The following is a 23100-nucleotide window of genomic DNA, read 5'->3' on the forward strand; positions in this document are numbered from 1 at the left end:
GTTTCATGCTGTAGTGAAAAATAAAAATACATTTCAAAATCCAGGTCAGGAAGAACCTCTACCTGTGCCACCTCCAGAAAAAAAAGCAGCTTTCAGAGGTGCACATGCTTTAGGGATTTTGTCAACCTTGGCTGAGCATCCAACCAAATCCACTCACTTGAATTTAATTCATGTGACAATGTACACTTAGATAGCAATGACAGTTTTGCAGGGGTAAAGCATAACTGTCTTACTCAATTACTGTCGGCCCAGAGTCCGCCTGCCTCCCGAACACACCTAGCAGGCATTTTAACTGCCTTTCACTCCAGCCTGAGTGGGGGAGAAGAGGGAGAGGGTATTAGGAGGATGTGAGATGACAGTATTGGGCCTATGGCAATTTGACAAAACCAAACACTGGTGTTAGATTAAAAAGGAAAGTAGGAAATCCCAATTCTTGACAATACAGTGTGGGGGGTTTAGTATGGCTCAACTTTGACTGGAGTTAGGAGTGTGTTGAGATGTGGAAGAGTGGGTATTTGAGTGTGAAGTGGGTGTGTGTGTGTGTGTGTGTGTGTGTGTGTGTGTGTGTGTGTGTAGTCAGAGCGTTGTCGATATAATGTGATTGAATATCATAACACAAACCCACCTAGTCCTGCTGTATATTTAGGAACAAAATCCAGAATGTTTACAAAGAACATATGACCCACCCCCTATTAGCCTTCCTTCCCCCTTTAACAAGCTTCACGAAGACAATCTGTCCACGATCACTGGACAGGCTTTAGGACCTGTGAATGTGCTGGAATCCAGCAGGGAGCCAAGTTTGGCCTGCTGACCAAGTACGTTTGGGTCACCCACCAGCTGGACCTTTGGAATACCACCAGCTCTGTAGTCTACCCAAACCCGTCCTTCTGAACCCCTTTCTCTACAAACCCACTTTGGACCCACACAAAATGTACCTCCCAACCCCCTATTTCACATAGTAGAATTGCCATTGACTTAAACAGAGGCTCATAGAACCCCCCAAAAAAAGCCCCTGCCTGGTTTTGTCTGTTTAAAAATACGAGATTTAGTTGGTTTTAAGGCGGCATGCCAGCCACCAACATCCTCGGCTGTCAACACGGTATTCAACCCCAAAGCACCTCTGCCAAAATGTGTCCTCCTGTAACCGTTTTGGGTAAAATAATAACTAACCCAACGGGAACCAGCCGTCGAAAAAGTACATGCCAAAATGAGGAAGTGGGTATGTGACTCCCACACTGTTGGAATACAAAGCTAAAACAGGGTCACAGCCAAGATAAAAAAGAAGTGAGGAAAATACTGGTGACATGTCATAGTGCGTTCCCGTCACCCACAATCATTGCATACATCATTTGTCTCTACCAGAGCTGAACCCTTTAGCGGTGAAGCCACTTTGGAGAGGACATGCTGTGAAGTGCCATTGAGATATCCCAGAAGATCGGCAAGGTCAGTCACATGCCACAAGGAAGGCAGTGGTGAATTATAGAGGGTCTCTTCTCTCATAGTGTATATGAGAATATTTAGAACCTACAGACATTCCTGCCGTTGCCTGTAAATGACCAATCAGGGGCCACACAAAACGTCTGGTCTCATATAGATGACATGATAACTCATGACTTGAAGCCAGAGTTTACAACTAACACGTACAATAGTCTCACCCCATTCGCTAAAAAGGCATGTTCTTTACAGACAAATCAATGAGCGACCATCAGATCAATGTGTGTTTTGTCGTGCATATAAGCTATTAGTTATACACCCATTTTTGTGATTCATTTGTGTAATACATCATTGATGATTATGGTGATATTGATTGGATTAAAGGAAAGATTCAACCATTTTGAATGTTATATTGTTTTTATTTATCTCTGGTGATGTTCTATGCGACTCCGGGGTCATTATTTTTTGGTACATGTGTATTATAACATTCCAAATGGGTAAATCTTTCCTTTAATATTATCATGATGATGATGATGACAGGTGAACTCACCTCTTCCAAACACCTCTCTGACTGCTGCGCCTGGAGCTCCTCCTCCGGCTCCATCCACTCCACCTGGGACTGATCCACTGGGTCGGGTGCCGGCTACTTTACTCACCAGCAACACCTGGCAGAAAACACAATAGCTCTGTGAGTCCAGCTCCGACACAGGGCTCTATGCTCCATCACAGGGCTCTGCTCCACCACAGGGCCCTCTTCTCCTACAGGGCCCTCTGCTCCATCACGGGGCTCTATGCTCGCTACAAGTAGGTTTGCGCAGTCGCTGACTGTCAATAGACAGAAGGCAACGTAGGGGAGCGCTGTTTGTATGTACCATACGTTGATAATTGTTGGAGGATAGATAAATGTAGGAAAAATCTAGCTGTGATTGAACATCTAAGTAGTGCACACTCCATCTGACATATGGTGAGTATCCTGTTGTTCATAGGACCATCCATTTGGATATGCTATCTAGAAATGGCACGGTTACAATTTTCAACCCTTAGACTCATAACTTAATCAGAGTATTTTCCTCAATATAAAATCTAATGCATCATAATGCATATTATTTGGCATATATTGCCCTCTGAAATGTAGTAATCAAGATGAAAGACTCCAGCCTCCACTATAAAACCACTGTCTTGGGGGTTGGGGTTGGTGGAAAAGAGGGTTTCTGAGCTTCCATTTTTTTCTGTATTTACACAGTGGTGGGAAAAGTACCAATTGTTATACTTGAGTAAAAGTAGTATACAGAAATTGACTCAAGTAAAAGTCACCTCCAGTAAAATACAAATTAATAAAAGCCCAAAAGTATTTGGTTTTAAATATATTAAGTATCAAAAGTAAAAGTATGAATCATTTCAAATTCATTTTATTTATTTTATGTATGATAGCCAGGGGCACACTCCAACACTCAGACATCATTTACAAACGAAGCATTTGTGTTTAGTGAGTCGCCAGATCAGAGGCAGTAATGTTTGATAAGGTGAATTGGACATTTTCTGTCCTGCTAACATCAAAATGTAATAAGAATTTTTTTAAATAAAAATAAATACTTTCTTTAGGAATGTAGTGAAGTAAAAGTAAAAAAGAAGAAAATATAAACAAAAAAAGTAGTACATTAAAGTAATTTTACTTAAGTACTTTACACCACTGCATTTACATCAGAAAAATATAAAAACAATTTCACAAATAAAACACTGTCAATTTTATAGCCTACCTTAGCTACTCTGTGATTTCCACTGTTCATGCTATATATCACCTGGAGTAGGAGATAGGGTAGTTAGGTTTGTTCTGCTTCTATAGCCTATAAAGGAAGGTGGGCCTACTTGAAGATGTCTAGTTTTGTGTTAATGTATAGATACATTATATAAGACAGGTCCCACCTACATTCCACTCATATAGAAAGGTTGGTTTGGGTTTTATATAGAACCTTTTTGTGGGTTCATAGAATCAGCTGCTACTAGGAACTTTTGGTTCTATAAGGAACCAATTTTTAAAGTGTATATACATACCAAATATATTTTTTATAGGAGTTCCTCTATCTTAGTCACTCAGTCTGCTTGCATTTCACTATTAGTCTACACTTGTTGTTTAAGAAGCATGTGACAAGTATTTGCTGAGGGTGTTGTAAACAACAGTTTATTATTGAGCCAATGTTTTGTTAAATAATGACATTGTTTTCTCTTACTTACTGAAACTAGTATTGCATAGCATTAGACAAAAATGTACAGACTATACATTCAACAACATCTCTACTGGAACCTGAATATTATATTTGTCATTACTTGGTACAGGGATCCTTTAGTTGGTATTGAAATACAAATTTTCCTGAACACACGATTTTCCTCTGCAGAATCGAACATCAATGTTTCGGTCAGAGACCATGTAAGACAAACGATATACACACCTCTGAGTTCATTCAATACACTTGTGTTTCGTGCTGTAACTCCTGCACCACAAGCAAGAAAAGCATGTTATTGTAAGGCACACCTCTAAGATTTTGAAATAGGCCAGTATAGCCATCTATCAAACCGATCATCACAAATTAAAATTAAATTACTGAATCAAAAGAGCTGTTTTGAGGTGTACATTAACATGTCAACTTGATTTACATTTTATAACTTGATGCCTGCAGGACAAGCACCCTACCACACTCTTCATCAAAGAGATTGTCACTCACAGAGTATCAGAGCTTTGGAACTGACAGCCAGTGTATCATGATGTGATTGTTTTTAAGAGATGATGGATTGATTAAAGAAAGAAAAATTGATTAGGTCAAGGGGTGAGATAGCCTGCTTTTTCTCTTAAAATAATTGATCGCTACAGCTTTGAAAATGACTAATCAAAACCTTATCAGGGTAGCCTCATTGTCTTACGTAGATAGAGCAACGATTCGCCTGCACTGAATACTGAGCATCGAGTGACAGCAAGGCAACAGGGTAGCCAACTTTGATGTGTACAAATCTCATATGAGCCGGAATTGCAAAGATGTGTTGTGAAACACCAAAATAATGATGCCCCACTGCTATATTCCTGTTTAAATGGATCTCTAGAATCTTTCCAGAACTTAAATTAATTTAAAATTACATTTATCAAAATAATAACATTTTTCTACACTCTTGGTAGAGCCAAGTAATTGGCATATCTATCACGATCTTAGAATAGACAGGGTCTAAAGTTAACATTCTGTAAGAACAGACCTCAGTAGAACTTTTGATTTGTGTATATCGCCATCTAACCCAAAAGCAGAGTATTTACAGCATCATTTGCCCAAAGTAGAAAGGACATCAACAGTTCATGATCATAGCTGCAGTCCAAGTGAGAGAGGGATAAGGGGATTTGATTTCACATGCTTAAGTGGAATGAAGAGTGTAGATAACTGATTTGAAACCTCTGCCCATTCCTGTCACCACTCTAAACATAGAGCCTTATTCAATACACACTTGTCTTTTCAGTTAATTTGTAATCACACAAACAACATATAAGAAGACAATAGAGCATAACAACAACTCTTCTTCATCCATTCTGTCACTTTCCTCGCTTGCTAATGATCCACTCTCTCTCACCACAGCCGGCTCAGACAGCCCAAGGACACACTAGAGTCTGAGATGATTAAGTCACTTAATGAGTTTTTAGAGACAGTATTAAAGGGGAGGTGCTTTGGTCTTTTGAATTCCCAGAATCATGAGGGCATGGCCCATTGCCAGTTAATTGTGAGAGCAGTAGGTGAGTGCACAGACAGCCCCCCACCACCACCCATAAACCTTTCCCTAATATGTCATATTAGGGATATTTATATATGGCTTGTTGAGCAGCATAAAAAATGGTTGTTGTTACTACTGCCTGCTGGGGTTAGGAACTAATGGTCGTTGTGCATTTATACATCCACACTCCCTCTCTCTCACACACACACCACAACTGCTGCAACCAGACTCTTATTTACTATTGCTAATACTACAAATTTAAACACTTGTCCCCAATGATTGATACATGTGTAAATATTGGACTATAAATTGTGCCTTCCTGTATTATACTTATGCTAAAAAGGTATTTATTCTATGAGCCATTTACTTAGTGTTATATTTTAATTTGTATTATAATTGTTGTTGATTGTCAGATGGAAACTGCAAGTAAGAAACACAATAGAATCAAATATGTGATAATAAAAAACTTGAAACTTGAAATTGAAACTCATATATATGGGGACAGGAGTATATAATTTAGATATTTGAAAGTATGAGTTTACCAGGAACTGCAACAATGTGTAATGTGAAATACTACCACAATTACTACGAAGAATAATAACAGTAATCAAAATGAATGATAGTACATTGCTAAATGATCATTGTTATATCTGTTTTTTTAAAATCGTCTATATGTTAATGTTGAGGCATTGTGGGTTTTTTTTGGTGTTTTTGAGTGTGATAGGTTGGAACAACTTGATAGCTTTTTTGACGCTGCATGCTCTGACAGTGAAATCAATGAGAGACAAATAAAAGATGATAGCAGAACTTTGGGTCATGTTTAATCCATGATGGATCTAATGTTGTTGTTGTCATTATTGAATATAGAACTTCTATCTGTGTGAAACTGAATCCCCTCCCCTATCAGTATTTACCAATGGATGATCAGTGAACCAAAAATAGAACCACAAAGAGTAAAATCATGAAAGACTAGGTTAGCATATAAGACTGTTATAAAGCCGTTATAAGTATTGGTATATGATTACACATATGAGTAAAATGTAATCACAGTAATTATCATATCTGATCACCAGGAAAACCTGGTACATGTTCTATACCTGTCCAAACAAATGGCTATGGCTTGATTTTAGAATTTTTTTAATATTGTTCAGGTCAATAGTGACATTGCCCTCTGACCCTAATCCCTTATAAATGAAGGGACAACAAGAACACAAATGATAGCATTAGGAATGTACAAGGTAAAGGAAAGAGAATAACTATGTGACAAGGAATGAGGCTATGGTAATAAAGCTTACAATTATTATATATCATAATAACCTGCTCTTAAAGACATAGACTGATAATGTGTTTATCATAGCCAAGCCTCTCACGCTTTTATTAGATAGATGAGAGAGTAACATCACATAGACACTGACTCACCTGGCATCATGGGCACACCTGCCATATGGTTGTGTGTGTGTGTCTCTGTAAAGGAACGTGTGCTTATGTGTGTTCTCGTGGGGTATGTGTGTGCACATGTGTGTGTTTGTGTGCTTACTGCCTCCTGTTTGTGTGTGTGTGTGTGTGTGTGTGTGTGTGTGTCTGTGTGTGTGTGTTTGTGTGTGTGTGTGAGTGTGTGTTGTGTGTGTGTGTGTGTGTGTGTGTGGTGTTTGTGTGTGTGTGTGTGTGTGTCTCTCTCTCTCTGTGTGTGTGTGTGTGTGTGTGTGTGTGTGTGTGTGTGTGTGTGTGTGTGTGTGTGTGTGTGTGTGTGTGTGTGTGTGTGTGTGTGTGTGTGTGTGTGTGTGTGTGTCTGAATAAGTAATATTAATAACTACTGTCATTACCTAGAGGCTTGTGATCCTCGAAAGAAAACAAATTAGTATGCAATGGATCGTTCCTGAGCTGAATGCAGAAGCATGCTGTAATCATGGGAATAACAGTGTGCTGAGACATAAACAAGGCCAGGGAGCGACAGATTGTGGGAAAGTTCTTGAATCAAAACACACAGCATGGACAGAGGATATTGGGGAGAACAGTCTGACCTCTCCTCCAGGTTTTTGCAAGGAAGACAAAGATTACTTATTCTTTCAATGGGCATTGGGTGAATAATGTGTTTGAGTTATGCTTAGGGGCTTCAAAGTAGACTTGAACTGAAATAGAAACCTTTATGGTGTGGTGCCTTGAGGGGTAGAAACTTAACGGGTACCTTAAGACATGTAGTCAGCCTGGAACGTGCATGTTTATTGCAACCCATTACAGCCCTGTCTAAACTGGGGAGGCGGTCTACTAAGCTATATGGAATTGTTTTAAGAATGTCAAACCAAAGATCATTTTAGCTATTTGATTTTGAAATTTAAGACGCCTTGAAGTGGCATAAAAATAAATGAAAAGATTATTTTTGGCACTAAACATTCTCCATATATACTTCAACTGGTATGGGGGACCTTTCAGACAGTATTGTGAGGCCGGTAGAACTGTAGAGCAAAACAACAGACATGTACACTTGTTTGTGAGATCATAATAGTTTTGTAGGCCAAACCGTTTGGACTCTACAGACGATTTTGTGAGAAGATGGAGATTTTCGGATGTCTCATGGTCAGACAAACACTGCTCTAGCTCTGTCACCTTTCACCGCAGATGCGGAGGTGCGACATCGGGCGGATCGCGGTTGATTGAGACCTAAGCAATTTTTAGCAAAACAACAGATCTCTAGCTTAAAATGACAGATTCCAATTGGGATTTTATCATTATGCTAATTAGATTTCCACAGGGGTGACGGACATCAACTCTAGGGGGTTTAAGGGTGTGGCTCACAGCTCATTCAACCAACAGACCATGGGTTCCATCCCCTTATCTCTCCTTCCTCCAGGCTGGAGTTGTGCAATTCTCGTTCACTGTTCTCCACAAGTTTAAAAGCATGAATTGTGTAGGGAGTTTACATTTCAACAGTAATTTCCTTTCCAAATCCAAGGAAAGGAAGTGAATAGGTCCATACGTTGGGAGAAAGGGAGATGTTATTGGGACATAACCCATTGCTCAGTGACTGTCTCCTTCATTTTTGAGCAGGTCCACTTACCACTAGTCCTCGTAGGCTCCCCAACAGCACACATTTTAGTTGTAGCCTCATTGAAACTCACCTGATTTAACTCATTGAGGGCTCTATGATTCGTTGAAGTTGAATCAGGTGAGCTTGCCGGGGCTACAACAAAAATGTGAGCTGTTGGGGGTACTGGAGGACTGAGTTAGAAACATTGATTTAGAGGAGAGAACTGAAAGAGCAGGTAGCTCTGTTTGCACGTTTGTGTTGCTGAACATTTAAGTTGTAATATTATGATCCTTTAGGTTATAAACTTCATAGGCAATAAAGCTCTTTTGTTTTGAATTTACCCTGTCTCATGAAGCATCTGTATGGAAGCACAATTTGGGTCAGTGGCAGCACTTCTCCCCCGTGCTGACATGTGGCTAACCTGGCTTTATAGCTTAAAAATCTATGTCAAATTTTACCATGAATAACTACAAAGCAAAAAATGACAAATCAAATGTGACTGCAGAGAGGGTTTAGACCGGACAGTGGAATCTTTTGAGCAGGTTATAATATAGCGCACAGTACACCGTGGCTAAAAGCCTGAGGAACAGAGATGAAACACCTGCAGGACAGCATCATCCATCTAAGAGTAATATTTTCCACCATTGTGACTCAATTTGACCTTGGTACAGAGTGCTCTCAAGGGGACTGTCTGCAGCCCTCGACAGAACTCACAAGATGGAGAGATGACACTATAAGAGGCTCCATGAAGGAATTGTAGCCCTCCCTCTAGTGTTCGGAGTATCTTGCTACTTATGTATAGCTCATTCGTAAATCAACAGCCGGCCTGCTGGGAAACGAGAATGCCGACTCAGTTCTGGTTGGGAAGTGTAAAATGGATCCTTGTTATCTGCAGGAATCTTGGAATCTCACCATTGAGTTGAAATTTATAAAAGGTTAAGTGTAGAGGTAAAGGTTAGGATTAGGGTTCAGCAAGGGTTATTATGAATAAGGTTAGGGGAGTTATGGTTTAGGTATGGACGAATCCCACGGATCTCAGATAGGTATTAACCGTGTTAAAATGGGCAGTAAGAAAGCAGGAATTCACCTGCAGCTTCTAATTTGTCTTGCTCCCAAATATGCTACATCAGTTGCGTGTTGCAAACATAGCTAACAGTCATACTAATTTCTCTCCACTTTTGCAGATTATTCCTCCTCTGTTGAGATTGTTGGGGATGTCACCCCATCCTTGCCTACCTAATCTGTCCTCCGAGACTTGTGGACTGGGTTTGGGTGTTTCCTTAGCACTGATCTAACAACATATTCAAATAGTGTCATATAGCTTTAATATCTAATCACACAAAAAAGCTCTCCTACTGAGTAATATCTTAGTTCAATAGATGTCACAACTTACTTTGACCCTAAATGCCCAACACCTACAATTAGTAAGTCTCTACATGAACAAAAGTCATAATTTCTATTTGAATTTAACAGGACATGTAATTCATCACTGCTACGGTTATCAGTGTGGGAAAAAAGTATATGATCCTATGCCGATTTTGTCACGTTTGCCCACTGACAAAGAGACTGATGATCAGCCTATAATTTTAATGGTAAGGTTTATTTGAACAGTGAGAGACAGAATAAGGCAACAACAAATCCAGAAAAACACATGTCAAAAATGTTATAAATTGATTTGCAGTTCCAATGAGGGAAATAAGTATTTGACCCTCTGCAAAACAATGACTTAGACTTGAGTGGCAAAACCCTTGTTGGCAATCACAGAGGTCACGACATTTCTTGTAGTTGGCCAACAAGTTTGCACACATCTCAAGAGGGATTTTTGTCCCACTCACTTTGCAGATCTTCTCACGGGGTTATGAAGGTTTCGAGCCATGCCGGTTGCTTAGCACAAACTCGAACTTACCTCCACAGATTTTCTATGGGATTAAGGTCTGGAGACTGGCTGAGAGTGCTCACCAGGACCTTAATGTCTGCTTCTTCTTGAGCCACTTTGTTGCCTTGGCCGTGGTATGTTTTGGGTCATTGTCTTGCTGGAATACCCATCTACGACCCATTTTCAGTGCCCTGGCTGAGGGAAGGAGGGTTCTCACCCAAGATTTGACGGTACATGTGGCCCTGTTCATTGTCCCTTTGAGGCGGTGAAGTTGTCCTGTCCCCTTGAGAAAAACACCAAAGAGTAATGTTTCCACCTCCATGTTTGACGGTGGGGTTGGTGTTCTTAGGGTCATAGGAAGCTTATTCCTCCTCCTCCAAACACGGCAAGTTGAGTTGATGCCAAAGAGCTCGATTTTGGTCTCATCAGACCACAACACTTTACCCAGTTCTCTCGAATCATTCGATTCATTGGGCAAACTTCAGACGGCCCCTGTAGGTGCTTTCTTGAGCAGGGGGGACCTTCCGGGCGCTGCAGGATTTCAGTCCTTCACGGCGTAGTGTGTTACCAATTGTTTTCTTGGTGACTATGGTCCCAGCTTTCCTTAGGATCACTGCCGACTCATCCTCCTGCAAAGAGTTCCTGAGCTGATTCCTTACCGTTCTCGCAGATTCATTTGCATGGAGCCCCAGGCCGAGGGAGATCAGGATAAAGTTTTGTGTTTCTTCCATTTGCGAAACACTTTCAGACTAATTGTTGTCACCTTCTCACCAAGCTGCTTGGCGATGGTCTTGTAGCCCATTCCAGCCTTGTGTAGGTCTACAATCTTGTCAATGACATCTTTGGAGAGCTCTTTGGTCTTGGCCATAGGAGAGAGTTTGGAATCAGATTGATTGATTGCTTCTGTGGACCCAGGTGTCTTTTATACAGAACGGCTGAGATTAGGAGCACTCCCTTTAAGAGTGTGTGCTCCTAATCTCAGCTACGTTACCTGTAAAAGACACCTGGGAGCTCAGAAATCTTTCTGATTGAGAGGGGGTCAAATACTTATTTCCTCATTAAAATGCAAATCAATTTAACATTTTTGGCCGTGTTTTCCTGGATTTTTTAGTTGTTGTTCTGTCTTTCACTGTTCAAATAAACCTACCATTAAAATTATAGACTGATCATTTATTTGTCAGTGGGCAAACATACAAAAATCAGAGGGATCAAATACTTTTTTCCCTCACTGTATGAATATAGTGCTATTTCTATTGTTCTTAAGGACCATTTTGATTTGTTTTATTTCACTAGTCCTGCATGTTGGAGCACCGAAGTCTAAGATTTTCACTAAAACCCTGCAATCCCACCTGCAACCCCTATACATGTGAACTAGTAAAACATATTGACATGGAGTTTCACCACTGAGCTGTAGCTTGTTTTCTTCCTGATAACACTCGGTATTTCACAACCTCAGTTTCAAAACGTACAGTATCTACATGAATACAGGATGTTAATCATTGGCATTTTTAACACAATGGGTGTGTGCATGCGTGTGTGCTTCCTCTGTACCTTTGTTTGTGTCTGCTGTGTATATTCTGATAATATAATGCAGAGCAATCGCTGTTCATACTGCGTCACACCCATGTCATCCTCCATTCTAATACACCAAATACCAAAATAAGACATCTTAACCATTATTCCCAGCACTCTTGGAGGCTGTGCACGCCACCTTTTCCTGCCCAGTCTGCATTCCTCGGTGGCTGGTTATATGTAAAGTCACGAACCTGGCACAGCAACAAATCTGTTTTTCCACTGCAGATGAAATATTCACAGGAAGAGATCCTCCACCCCCACCCCCACCCCAACGCTCCCCTGTCTTGTGGAGAGTGGATCTCCAGGCAGTAGACATTCAAGTCACAGTTCACTCTCATACTGACTTGCAGAAGGAGAGGAATCCCATCACAACAAACAAATACTTCATAATGACGTCAGATCAAAAACAGTTATTACCATGCAACCACTAAGACTAGAGCAACACTTCACACCACAAAGATAAGAGATTTCTACTGGCTGAACAAGCATAAACAATCAGAAAGTGTTATATTTCCGTGACACATTCAGTGACATGACACCCAAAACATACTGTCTACTGTCACTGCGAAAATAGACAAAGTCCTACCCCGTGCCGTAACGCACCGGTGATGAGTAATGTTCACCTGTCAGGTCAAAGAAATCAATGCCGGTCACGAAGGTTCTAGTTTATATTTTGAGTTTTCTGAGCTGTCAGCAGTAAGTTGCCCTGTAACAACAAGATAGCCTACCCTGTAACCCAATGCCCAGTAACAATGGATAAACTAATAACGTCATAAGGTAACAACCTTTTCATATACAGTACCAGTCAAAAAAGTGTTAAACAAATCCAAAATATATTTATATTTGAGATTCTTCAAATAACCGCCCTTTGCCTTGATGACAACTTTTGCACACACTTGGCATTCTCTCAAACAGCCACCTGGAATGCTTTTCCAACGGTCTTGAAGGAGTTCATACATATGCTGAGCACTTCTTGGCTGCTTTTCCTTCACTCTGCAGTCCGACTATCCCAAACCATCTCAATTGGATTGAGGTCGGGGGATTGTGGAGGGTAAGTCATATCTGATGCAGCACTCCATCACTCTCCTTCTTGGTCAAATGGCCCTTACACAGCCTGGAGGTGTGTTGGGTCATTGTCCTGTTGAAAAAAACAAATGATAGTCCCACTAAGCCCAAACCAGATGGGATGGTGTATCCTGCAGAATGCTGTGATTAAGCCATGCTGGTTAAGTGTAACAGAATTCTAAATAAATCGCAGACAGTGTCACCAGCAAAGCACCCCACACCATAACACCTCCTCCCTCCCGTATGCCGATGTGGGAAATGATACGAGATCATCCGGTTCAACCACACCGCGTCTCAAAAGACACGGCGGTTGGAGACTAAAAACCTCCAATTTGGACTCCAGACCAAAGGACACATTTCCACCGGTCTAATGTCCATTGCTCATGTTTTGGCCCAAGCAAGTCTCTTCTTCCTATTGTTGTCCTTTAGTAGTGGTTTCTTTTGCAGCAGATTCCACCATGAATGCCTGATTCACACAGTCTCCTCCTGAACAGTTGATGCTGAGATGTGTCTGTTACAGTGAGGAAAAGAGGTTTGATCCCCTGCTGAGAGTTGTGTATTCCACTGACATGAAATGATCAGTCTATATGATTTCAATGAAGTAGATTTATTCGGAACATTGAGAGACAGAATAGACAAAAAATCCAGAAAAACGCATGTCAAAAATGTTATAAAATTGATTTGCAATTTAATGAGGAAATAAGTATTTGACCCCCTCAAACATGACTTAGTACTTGAGTGTGCAAAACCTTGTTGGTAATCCACAGAGGTCAGACGTTCTTGTAGTTGACCACCAGTTTGCACACATCTCAGGAGGGATTTTGTCCCACTTCATTCGCAGATCTTCTCCAAGTCATTAAAGTTTCGAGGCTGACGTTTGGTAACTTGAACCCAGCTCCCTCTACAGATTTTCTATGGGATTAAGGTCTGAGACTGGGAAGGTCACTCCAGGACCTTAATGTGTAAAAACTCTTATTGAGCCACTCCTTTCTTGCCTTGGCCGTGTGTTTTGGTAATTGTCATGCTGGAACACCCATCCACAACCCATTTTCAGTGCCCTGGCTGAGGGAAGGAGGTTCTCACCCAAGATTTGACGGTATATGACCCCGTCCATCATCCCTTCGATAACGGTGAAGTTGTCCTGTCCCCTTAGCAGAAAAAACACCCCCAAAAGAGCAAATGTTTCCACCTCCATGTCTGACGGTGGGGATGGTGTTCTTGGGGTCATAGCATTCCTCCTCCTCCAAACATGGCGAAGGTTGAGTTGATGCCCAAAGAGCTCAATTTTTTGGTCTCATCTGACCACAACACTTTCACCCAGTTCTCCTCTGAATCATTCCAGATGTTCATTGGCAAACTTCAGACGGCCCTGTTATGTGCTTTCTTGAGCAGGGGGACCTTTGCGGGCGCTGCAGGATTTCAGTCCTTCACGGCGTAGTGTGTTGCACCAATTGTTTTCTTGGTGACTATGGTCCCAGCTGCCTTGAGATCATTGGACAAGATCCTCCCGTGCAGTTTGGGCTGATTCTCATCGCTCTCATGATCATTGCAACTCCACGAGGGATTTGCATGGAGCCCCAGGCCAGGAGATTGAAGTTGTGTTTTTTCCATTTGCGAATAATCGCACCAACTGTTGTCACCTTCACCAAGCTGCTTAACATGGTTTGTAGCCCATTCCAGCCGGTGTAGGTTAAATCTTGTCCTCATACATCCTTGGAGAGCACTTTGGTCTTGGCCATGGTGGAGAGTTTGGAATCTGATTGATTGATTGGGTTTGTGGATAGGTGTATATAAGAGATTAGAGCACTCCTCAGAGTGTGAGCTCATTACCTGTATAAAAGACACCTGGGAGCCAGAAATCTTCTGATTGAGAGAGGTAAATATTATTTCCCTCATTAAAATGCAAATCAATTTATAAACATTTTAATGCGCTTTTTGGATTTTGTTGTTATTTGTTTCACTGTTCAAATAAACCTAGCATTAAAATTATAGACTGATAATTTCTTTGTCAGTGGGCAAACGTATAAAATCAGCAGGGATCGCACACTTTTTTCCCTCACTGTACTTGAACTCTGTGAAGCATTTATTTGGGCTGCAATTTCTGAGGCTGGTAACTCTATGAACTTATCCCTCATCAAAGCAGAGGTAACACTGGGTCTTCCTTTCCTGTGGCGGTCCTCTAGAGAGCCAGTTCTTACAATAGCGCTTGATGGGTTTACAACTGCACTTGAAGAAACTTTCAAAAAAAGGTTTTGACATTTTTCATATTGACTGACCTTCGTGTCTAAAGGTAATGATGGACTGTGCTTTCTCTGTTAATTTCCGAGCTGCTATTGCCATTACATGGACTTGGTCGTTACCAAATAGGGATATCTTCTGTAAATTTCTACCTTGTCACAACACAACTGATTTGCTCAAACGCATTAAGAAGGAAAGAAATTCCACAAATTAACTTTTAAGAAGGCACGCCTGTTAATTGAAATGCATTCCAGGCGACTACCCTCAAGAAGCTGGTTGAGAGAATGCCCAAGACTGTGCAAAGCTGTCATCAAGGCAAAGGGTGAAAATTTGAAGAATCTCAAATATAAAATACAGATTAGTTAATATGGTTACACATGATTCCATATGTGTTATTTCATAGTTGTGGATAAGTTTCACTATTATTCTACAATGTAGAAAATAGTATGAGAAAAACCCTTGAATGAGTAGGTGTGTCAAACGATGGTGGTGTGTATATAGGTATACATATATACACAGTCTATTAACACAAAACACTTAAATTAAAACAAACATTTTGTGTCATTATCTGACACGTGTTTTCCCTGGTGGTTAAGACGGGGAAAGGAAAGCCACCATTTTCGTAGAATGACCCATGTGCCCATCCTCGGAATGTAAATGCAGGAAATGATTCCTTGAATTATGGTCCTGTCTTCGTTTATATGGCAACAGTGACAGTGAGTCACTCAGTGTATGCACTAATCTTCAGAATTTTGGTTCCAACTGCCATGTCTTTGTGAGACGCAAAGTAGTTCAACGGATGATCTCCGCATGTGTGGTTCCCACCGTGAAGCACGGAGGAGGTGTGATGTTGTGGAGGTGCTTTGCTGGTGACACTGTCTGTGATTTATTTAGAATTCAAGGCACACTTAACCAGCATGGCTACCACAGCATTCTGCAGCGATACGCCATCCCATCTGGTTTGCGCTTAGTGGGACTATAATTTGTTTTTCAACAGGACAATGACCCAACACACCTCCAGGATGTGTAAGGGCTATTTGACCAAGAAGGAGAGTGATGGAGTGCTGCATTAGATGACCTGGCCTCCACAATCACCTGACCTCAACCCAATTGAGATGGTTTGGGATGAGTTGGAACGCAGAGTGAAGGAAAAGCAGCCAACAAGTGCTTAGCATATGTGGGAACTCCTTCAAGACTGTTGGAAAAGCGTTCCAGGTGAAGCTGGTTGAGAGAATGCCAAGAGTGTGCAAAGCTGTCATCAAGGCAAAGGGTGGCTACTTTGAAGAATCTAAAATATATTTAGATTAGTTTAACACTTTTTTGGTAACTACATTTACATTTGACATTTTAGTCATTTAGCAGATGCTCTTATCCAGAGCGACTTACAGGTAGTGAGTACATTATTCCATATGTGTTATTTCATAGTTTTGATGTCTTCACTATTATTCTACAATGTAGAAAATAGTAAAAATAAAGAAAAACCCTTGAATGAGTAGGTGTGTCCAAACTTTTGACTGGTACTGTATATTTATAGTACAACACGCTCAATACCATGAAATTGGCTTGTCCCACTCCCTAGAGTCATGAATGAGTCATGGTTTAGTGACATATTTTGAGTAAAAATATATTTTTTTCTCCAACTTTAAATGTAATAATACAAAATAAAGTATTTAGTGGAATCCTTAAACTAAAATATCAACTAAATATTATAATTTACAGGAAATAGCTGTCCCTCAATTTCATGTCACTGGTGTTACCCCATTATAAAGACCACACATCTTTGCCAACTTCTTCCTGGGTCAAAGGTTCATTGGAGGCAGGGCTGTTTTGAAAAGAACATGATGGGTCTGCACTCTCTCTTCATATGTCAGCAATTTGAAGATTAAGATTTAGCATGAAATTACCAAATTAAAGACATGCTCTGGAACTTTGGCAACTAGTACATTTTTATTTAAAAAATTTAAACCTCCCGCTTTGGGCTGGATGTGCCAATGTGTAGTTCATACATGAATAATCTATGAGCAGAATTACGGTTTTACCTAGATTAGCCACAAAATCCCTAGTTTGAAAGCGACTGTTTCTGGAAGCGGTGCAATGACATTTCCCCCCATGCAATTAGAGTTTCAGACAATGAGCTTCAGCCCCTCTCCATTTGAGTAACAGCTAGCAAGATGCACACAGCACAGCGAGAGAGAGAGCAATGACAAACCGGGGACCACTTTTGGCTCGTGAGCGCTACTTTCAGAACTACTGGCTAGAAAGTAGACAAATAAGTACCGGAGAATGTCTTTAAGATGTGTCACTAGTGTTACACAGTTTATAGTAAAGGGAAAGGAAAGTTCAGTAAAACAATTTACAAACACAGCTGTAGCTCGGCCACCTTCCACAGCAGATGCGGAAGGACGACATTGGCGGATGCGGCGGATTGAGACGCAGCCCATGCAAAAAGCCAGATATCTCGAGTTTAAATTAACAGATATTAAGGATTACTGGATTTATTTAAGTGTGGTTTGAGCTACTGTGGCTGACATCTTAGCTATGCCATCTTGCCTGCAAATTTGTCACTGGTGTTATTGTAGAAAAATGCATATTGTTTAAAGTAAATTATTACAAATCATCTTAATATTATCATTAATCTTTTCTGTCCTTGATTATATATGCAAATTAAATAGTCAAATTACATGGTGCAAAGCCTGAATTGTCATTAAAATATAGGTAACACTAGTGACAAAAAGGGAACACAATATATTTTTAAATATAATGTAGTAACAAATATTAAAATGCATTAAGCTGTCATTTCTGGTGATTTACAATGTTAAGGGGTGTTAATTATTATCTGACTAAGTTTTGGTAAAAAAAGGTCAAAAAGCCACCATTTTCATGGAATGACCACTAAGTGGCTCACTGTTGCCATATAAACAAAGACAGGACCATAAAACCATTTTGTCATACTGGCCCTGAAAGACAAACATGGCCCTGACATACAGGTACCCATCTACTCAGACAGAGCAATAAACAAAGCAAGTGTGTCGTGAACCCACCCCCACAACGGCACACAGACACATTCACAGGAGTCTTACACAACTCATTTTATTTACAGGAGCCACGTATGCAAATGCATTGTTGTTGTTTTTCATATCATTTCAGACACCGGTAATACACAATTCTCTTTGCCTTTTTCACATGAAGAGTGGACTAACCAGAGACATTGAAGCCATTCTCAATCTAAAGGCCAGACACTTGGATGACGAGTCATAATTTATATTTAATTCCAAATCCCTTAGAAAAATATAACAAATAAATTAGAATGTTCTATGACTCTCTCCCCTCTTTCAGAATGTTGGTTGAAGTAAACGGTGGATACACTTGCAGTAGAGAATTGTGGAAAAGAGAAAGGTGAGGACAGAGTGGGAAAATCTATTAAACACCTCCTACCAGAATATATAGGTAGAGTGCTAGCAAGAAAGAGATCAAACAAAATGGCATAACAAAAATATTTTTACTACAACATAACATTTACAGATGTATTTTTCATAGAAAAGCAGTACAGAAGCCACACAAGCCTGTGAGGATCTCAGCAATGAAGTGACGATGATATTGTTTCGTGCCTCGTTGTTTCATGTCAGAATTGGGTGTGCATTTCCCCCCATCCCCACCCCAAAAGTAATACTTCTCAGTATCAATACGGAGCAAACTTGTTTGAACAGTCATGTTCTGGGCTTGGTTAAGTACGTGCTTTTAATGAAGTATCATTGGAGAAAGAGAGACATTTGACAAAATCGACATTAAAAGAAAATGAAAATAACACCTTTCTCCACAGAAGGACGTCGTAACCGACACCCCCACCTCCCTAAACTGAGCTTCCGCCAAGGGCTTGCAAACACAGGGCTTCCGAATCCACCACGTTAACGGTCTGAGGGAAACAAAGGTTACGCTAAATTCAACAAGGGGCTAGGCTGCATAACCTCAAGTGGACATTTCTCAAATGGGTGGGTACCTGGTTGCTGTGTCACCAACTCCCCCAGTTTACTGCCCTTTGACTAAACTGACCCGTTCTATGACTGTGGGTCCAGGGCGATTTCCTGTGTTTGCAACCCCTCGGTGGTGGGCCGAGACTTGTCGTTCACCCCCCCAGTGGAGAAACAGAAAGCTGTGGTTGGGCATCAGCCTCTGTCCATGCATTCGAGCGGTGAGCAGGGACAAAGACAAAACACATTGCTATGTGTCATAAAATCACCAGAGGTCTGCAGTAGTCTCGTTTTCTTTTAAATATATTCTTTACTGTTTTTTTTGCTTGCTTTTATCTTGTTTTTTGTCTAAGACTGTGTCCTTTAAATGCAAATAAAGGAGATCATCTTGGTTGTGTTTACATCCAGCGCCCGTCTGCTTTCTTCTATACCTCAATGCTGTTTCCCGCGTAAAGCCTGGTCCATGTCCGAGCTGCAATGTGCACAGAGAGGGGGTTCATTAACTACCGGTATTAGCATTCTTCTTGAAGGAATGTCTTGCCATCTCTGAATTGATTTGACCTGCAGTGGCACTTTAGGAGGCTGAAGTGAAGAACACTACAAGAGCAGTAAGTCATTGGTTCCTTCTCACACTCACTGCCTCTGTTTAAAACTAGGCTTTGTTCACATTCAGAGATGGGTACTCTTGATCAGAGGATGCAATAGAATTTAAATGCCAAGGGGTGAGACAATTTAAACTGGGTTCACGTCAAACATGAACATGACACACACAAGCCATCTCTCACCTGTCTCAATGGCTTGGGCTTCGTTTGATTTCCACTGCTCTGCAACATCGTTTGCAAGTGGGTCATCAGGGTTAGGAGCGCTTAATAATGCTTGGATTGATAGCAGCACTGTGCGGATCTGCAAGGCTGGGGACCACTTATCTGTGAGAGAAAAGGAAAATGGTGGAGGAAGGAGTCATACTTTGAGTCAGGACATGACTGTGACAGTGATGATAATTGTGAATCTGGATAACTCACCTTTCAAGATGTCTAGGCATATCCTACCCAGCTTGTCCACATTGGGATGGTAGATTTTGGTCATGAATCGCACTTTGGGAGCTGCCATGGGATATTCTTCTGGCAGAAAGAGTTCAAGTTTAAAGGTGCCTCCTTCGAAAGGGGAGTCCTGGGGCCCTGAAATCACCACATGGAAGTAGCGTGCATTTGCCTCATCAGGCTCTGCCTTTATTCCAGGAACGGGTTCGGCCAGCAAACGCTGAGTCTCCTGAACACGGACAGAGATACAGATAGAGACATGCAGGTAGATAGACAGACAAACACATGCAAACAGAAACGGGAAGACAAGAAAAATGTGACACACATGCAGCGAGACAGGTAAGCACAAACAACCAGATGTCAGGTCATTTACATTTTAGTCATTTAGCAGACACTCTTATCCAGAGCGATATACAGTTAGTGAGTGCATACATTTTATTTATTTTTTCATACTGGCCCCCCATGGGAATCGAACCCACAACCCTGGCGTTGCAAGCACCATGCTCTACCAACTGAGCTACACTGGACTACAGGTCAGGGTCGATAGTAACCAAGGTTTTGGACAACTATGTTTTGATGCAAGGACAGCCATCCACAAATTCAAGCTCAGGTTTGACATTTTGTTTCAGAACTTTTTAGGGCCAATGTACAATCACTCTGTCTCTTTCAAGAGCAAGTAATGGTGACTCACCCAGTGTTTTAGATCCTCAGCTAAGAGCTCATATGATACATGCCTGGAGGTGAACTAGCTGCAAAGTCTATTTTTTGTGAAATATGTCTGAGGCCTAGTCATAACGTCCGGTGAGAACCAACATGTAACATCTTCATGGTATGACGGTAATTTTGATGGAAATAAATATATTATCAAATAGAACTCATTGATAGGTCTATGTCCACTATATCACCCACTGTAACTGTTTGTCTTGTCAAAGTAAGTTAGGCTAGTTGAGTAGGCTGATAATTGAATGTTTCTGCCAAACATTTGTTTTTGCAGCCACCTGGTATGTGTATGACAAACTATTGCCCCATGTCGCCTCATTCATTTCTGACACAGAACTCTTGCAAGACCAACAAGATCTCGCTCATTGGGCCTGGACAGTTTGAGAGAAATACCTGCACTGCCACCGGCTTCTCTACTATTGCCAAGTTAGCTTTGCTACCCAAAGCACTTTCAAACACAGTAAACCAAGCAAGTAAATGTGAGAGTTTATAATACATAATCTGGAGTCCAGGGGTAAATCCCATCAATATCTAACTAGCTAAATTAGCTAGCTGTATGTATGTGGCTAACGTTAGCTAGCTAGCAGTGCCAGCCGAGTGTCACTGTGTTCAGATCGCTAACTTGAGAGACCATAGCAAGGTTATTTCAATACATGTACACTAAGAAAATTATTAATTTCAACACAAATAGGCAATTAAGCAGAATCGGGCCATATTTAGCGGGAAGAGTAATACATTTGATCCAACGTTCCTCTGATTTGGGGCTGAGCCTGAAACATACAGTACCTAGCTAACGGAAGTAGTTAGCTAGCAAATACATGGCAATCCACGTGCCGAGTCCTAGTTTTTCTTCTGAACTCAACGGGGACCGAACTACGGCTTGTGAGCTATTTATCGCATGGGGTTTTTGAAATTACCTTTATAATCCTGCGGGGTAGTCCTGCCATCTTGTTTCACTGTATACACTATTTATGTATGTTCACTCCTTCGCCGTCGACGCACACGCCTTCCTGTGAATGGTGTTGGCTTCTAACGGGATTGTGAATGCTGGGAAATGTATTTTTGTCAACGACTAAGCGTTAACATATTTCAATTTAACGAACTACATGTCCCAAGAGTGGGTGCTTTCTAAATCTGAGAGAAAAGACTAGAAATATGAACGTACTCTTTGTCATTTATTTGAATCCCATACATTTTAAATACATGGCTGAATTGAAATGATCGTAAAAATTGACAGTTATCCTTATCAAAATCAATATAATATTGTTCTGCACCGTATGAGCCAAAGTTCGAGTCCCAGTTGCAGCTTTTTCTTTCTCCCGCTACACTGGTGGCAGCAGTGGGATCACTCCTGTGGTCTGGTGGCATTGGGGGAACTGTGCTCTGTACATGTTTTAAGCTTGGTGCTCGGCTCTGCACCGTAGGAGCCACGGATGAGTCCCCATTGCAGCGCTCTCCTTCTTCCTCCACAATAACATGCAGATATCCTAACCATGTCCCAGAATTTCATGAAATAAAAGGTATTCAGCAAATAGGGAAAATATATGTTTCACTTACAGCTTTGGTAATCTGCTTCAAAACATAAGTGCGCAACTTCAGATTAGTTAATTTTATTTTACAGCACAAACAATTGCAAAAAAAAACATAGTTTGGGATTTGGGGGGTGAGCCAAGCAAAGAATTCTGTAAGGTATCAATGATTTTGAAAGGAAGACACTCCTTAACAACTATCGGTCTTTTGGGGGATCTCTCTTTCTGCGTCGAGTATGGTACCTAAGAAAAAAATTGAACAAAAGTTACCATTTTCAATATAAAAAAGACTGAGTGAGGATTGTACCCAACTTTATGCAAGTTTCTCACTCAATACATTAGCATTACATTAAATTACAAATTAGCAACATAAGGTACATTTTGGATACTTAAAAGGCACAATTATTGGCGGCAAGTACAGGCCACAACTTTGTAAATGTTATCTCAATATCAAATCATTTCTGGGTAACAATTAAGTACCTTACTGGGATTCTTTTCAATCAAAATGGTTTTAGCAAGAGCAATTTCTCAAGCAATAATTTTGCTAGGACTGTCGGAGTGGGGAGGGGAAAACTGAAGCATAGCTGTTACTGGCAGAGCCGTTTGGAACTCTTTCATATTGGTCTATTAACTAATTCACTGCCTGGTGATGTCACCAAGCAGGCCAAAACTCCACACCACCAAAACAGGCTGAAATTTCAGACAACCTTTTCAAACAGCTCTCTTACACTAAAAGGGCATTATCATTTTCACAGCATTCTTCCAACCTCAGCATGGAAATATATATAAAACACAGGAAAATCTCATTTTTGCCTGTACTGGGCCTTTAATACTAAGGAAGTGCCACTGAGTTCAGTACCAATATTTCATATGGAACGGGTGTGGC

At 40.8% G+C, this 23100-nt stretch overlaps 2 protein-coding genes across 2 annotated transcripts in view; both read right to left on the minus strand.

Annotated features, from left to right (window-relative positions):
- Positions 1-18031: 18031 nt before the first annotated feature.
- LOC121543619 (ubiquitin-conjugating enzyme E2 N-like) lies at positions 18032-21709 on the minus strand. The gene is made up of 4 exons (XM_041853638.2): positions 21603-21709; positions 19948-20194; positions 19711-19851; positions 18032-19397 (listed from the first exon to the last, which is right to left on the minus strand). Exons 1-4 carry the CDS (start codon positions 21630-21632, stop codon positions 19351-19353), a joined length of 465 nt encoding a protein of 154 aa, XP_041709572.1. The 5' UTR covers positions 21633-21709; the 3' UTR covers positions 18032-19350.
- A 702-nt stretch (positions 21710-22411) lies between these two features.
- The window catches only part of LOC123482103 (integrator complex subunit 13-like), a 3653-nt gene continuing 2964 nt past the window's right edge, over positions 22412-23100 (minus strand). Inside the window, exon 4 of the mRNA XM_045208410.1 lies at positions 22412-22457. Within this exon, the coding sequence (XP_045064345.1) occupies positions 22412-22457 (46 nt within the window). The remainder of the gene's footprint in view (positions 22458-23100) is intronic.

Source organism: Coregonus clupeaformis, chromosome 28 (assembly GCF_020615455.1).
Source record: "Coregonus clupeaformis isolate EN_2021a chromosome 28, ASM2061545v1, whole genome shotgun sequence".
NCBI classification, from domain to species: domain Eukaryota; kingdom Metazoa; phylum Chordata; class Actinopteri; order Salmoniformes; family Salmonidae; genus Coregonus; species Coregonus clupeaformis.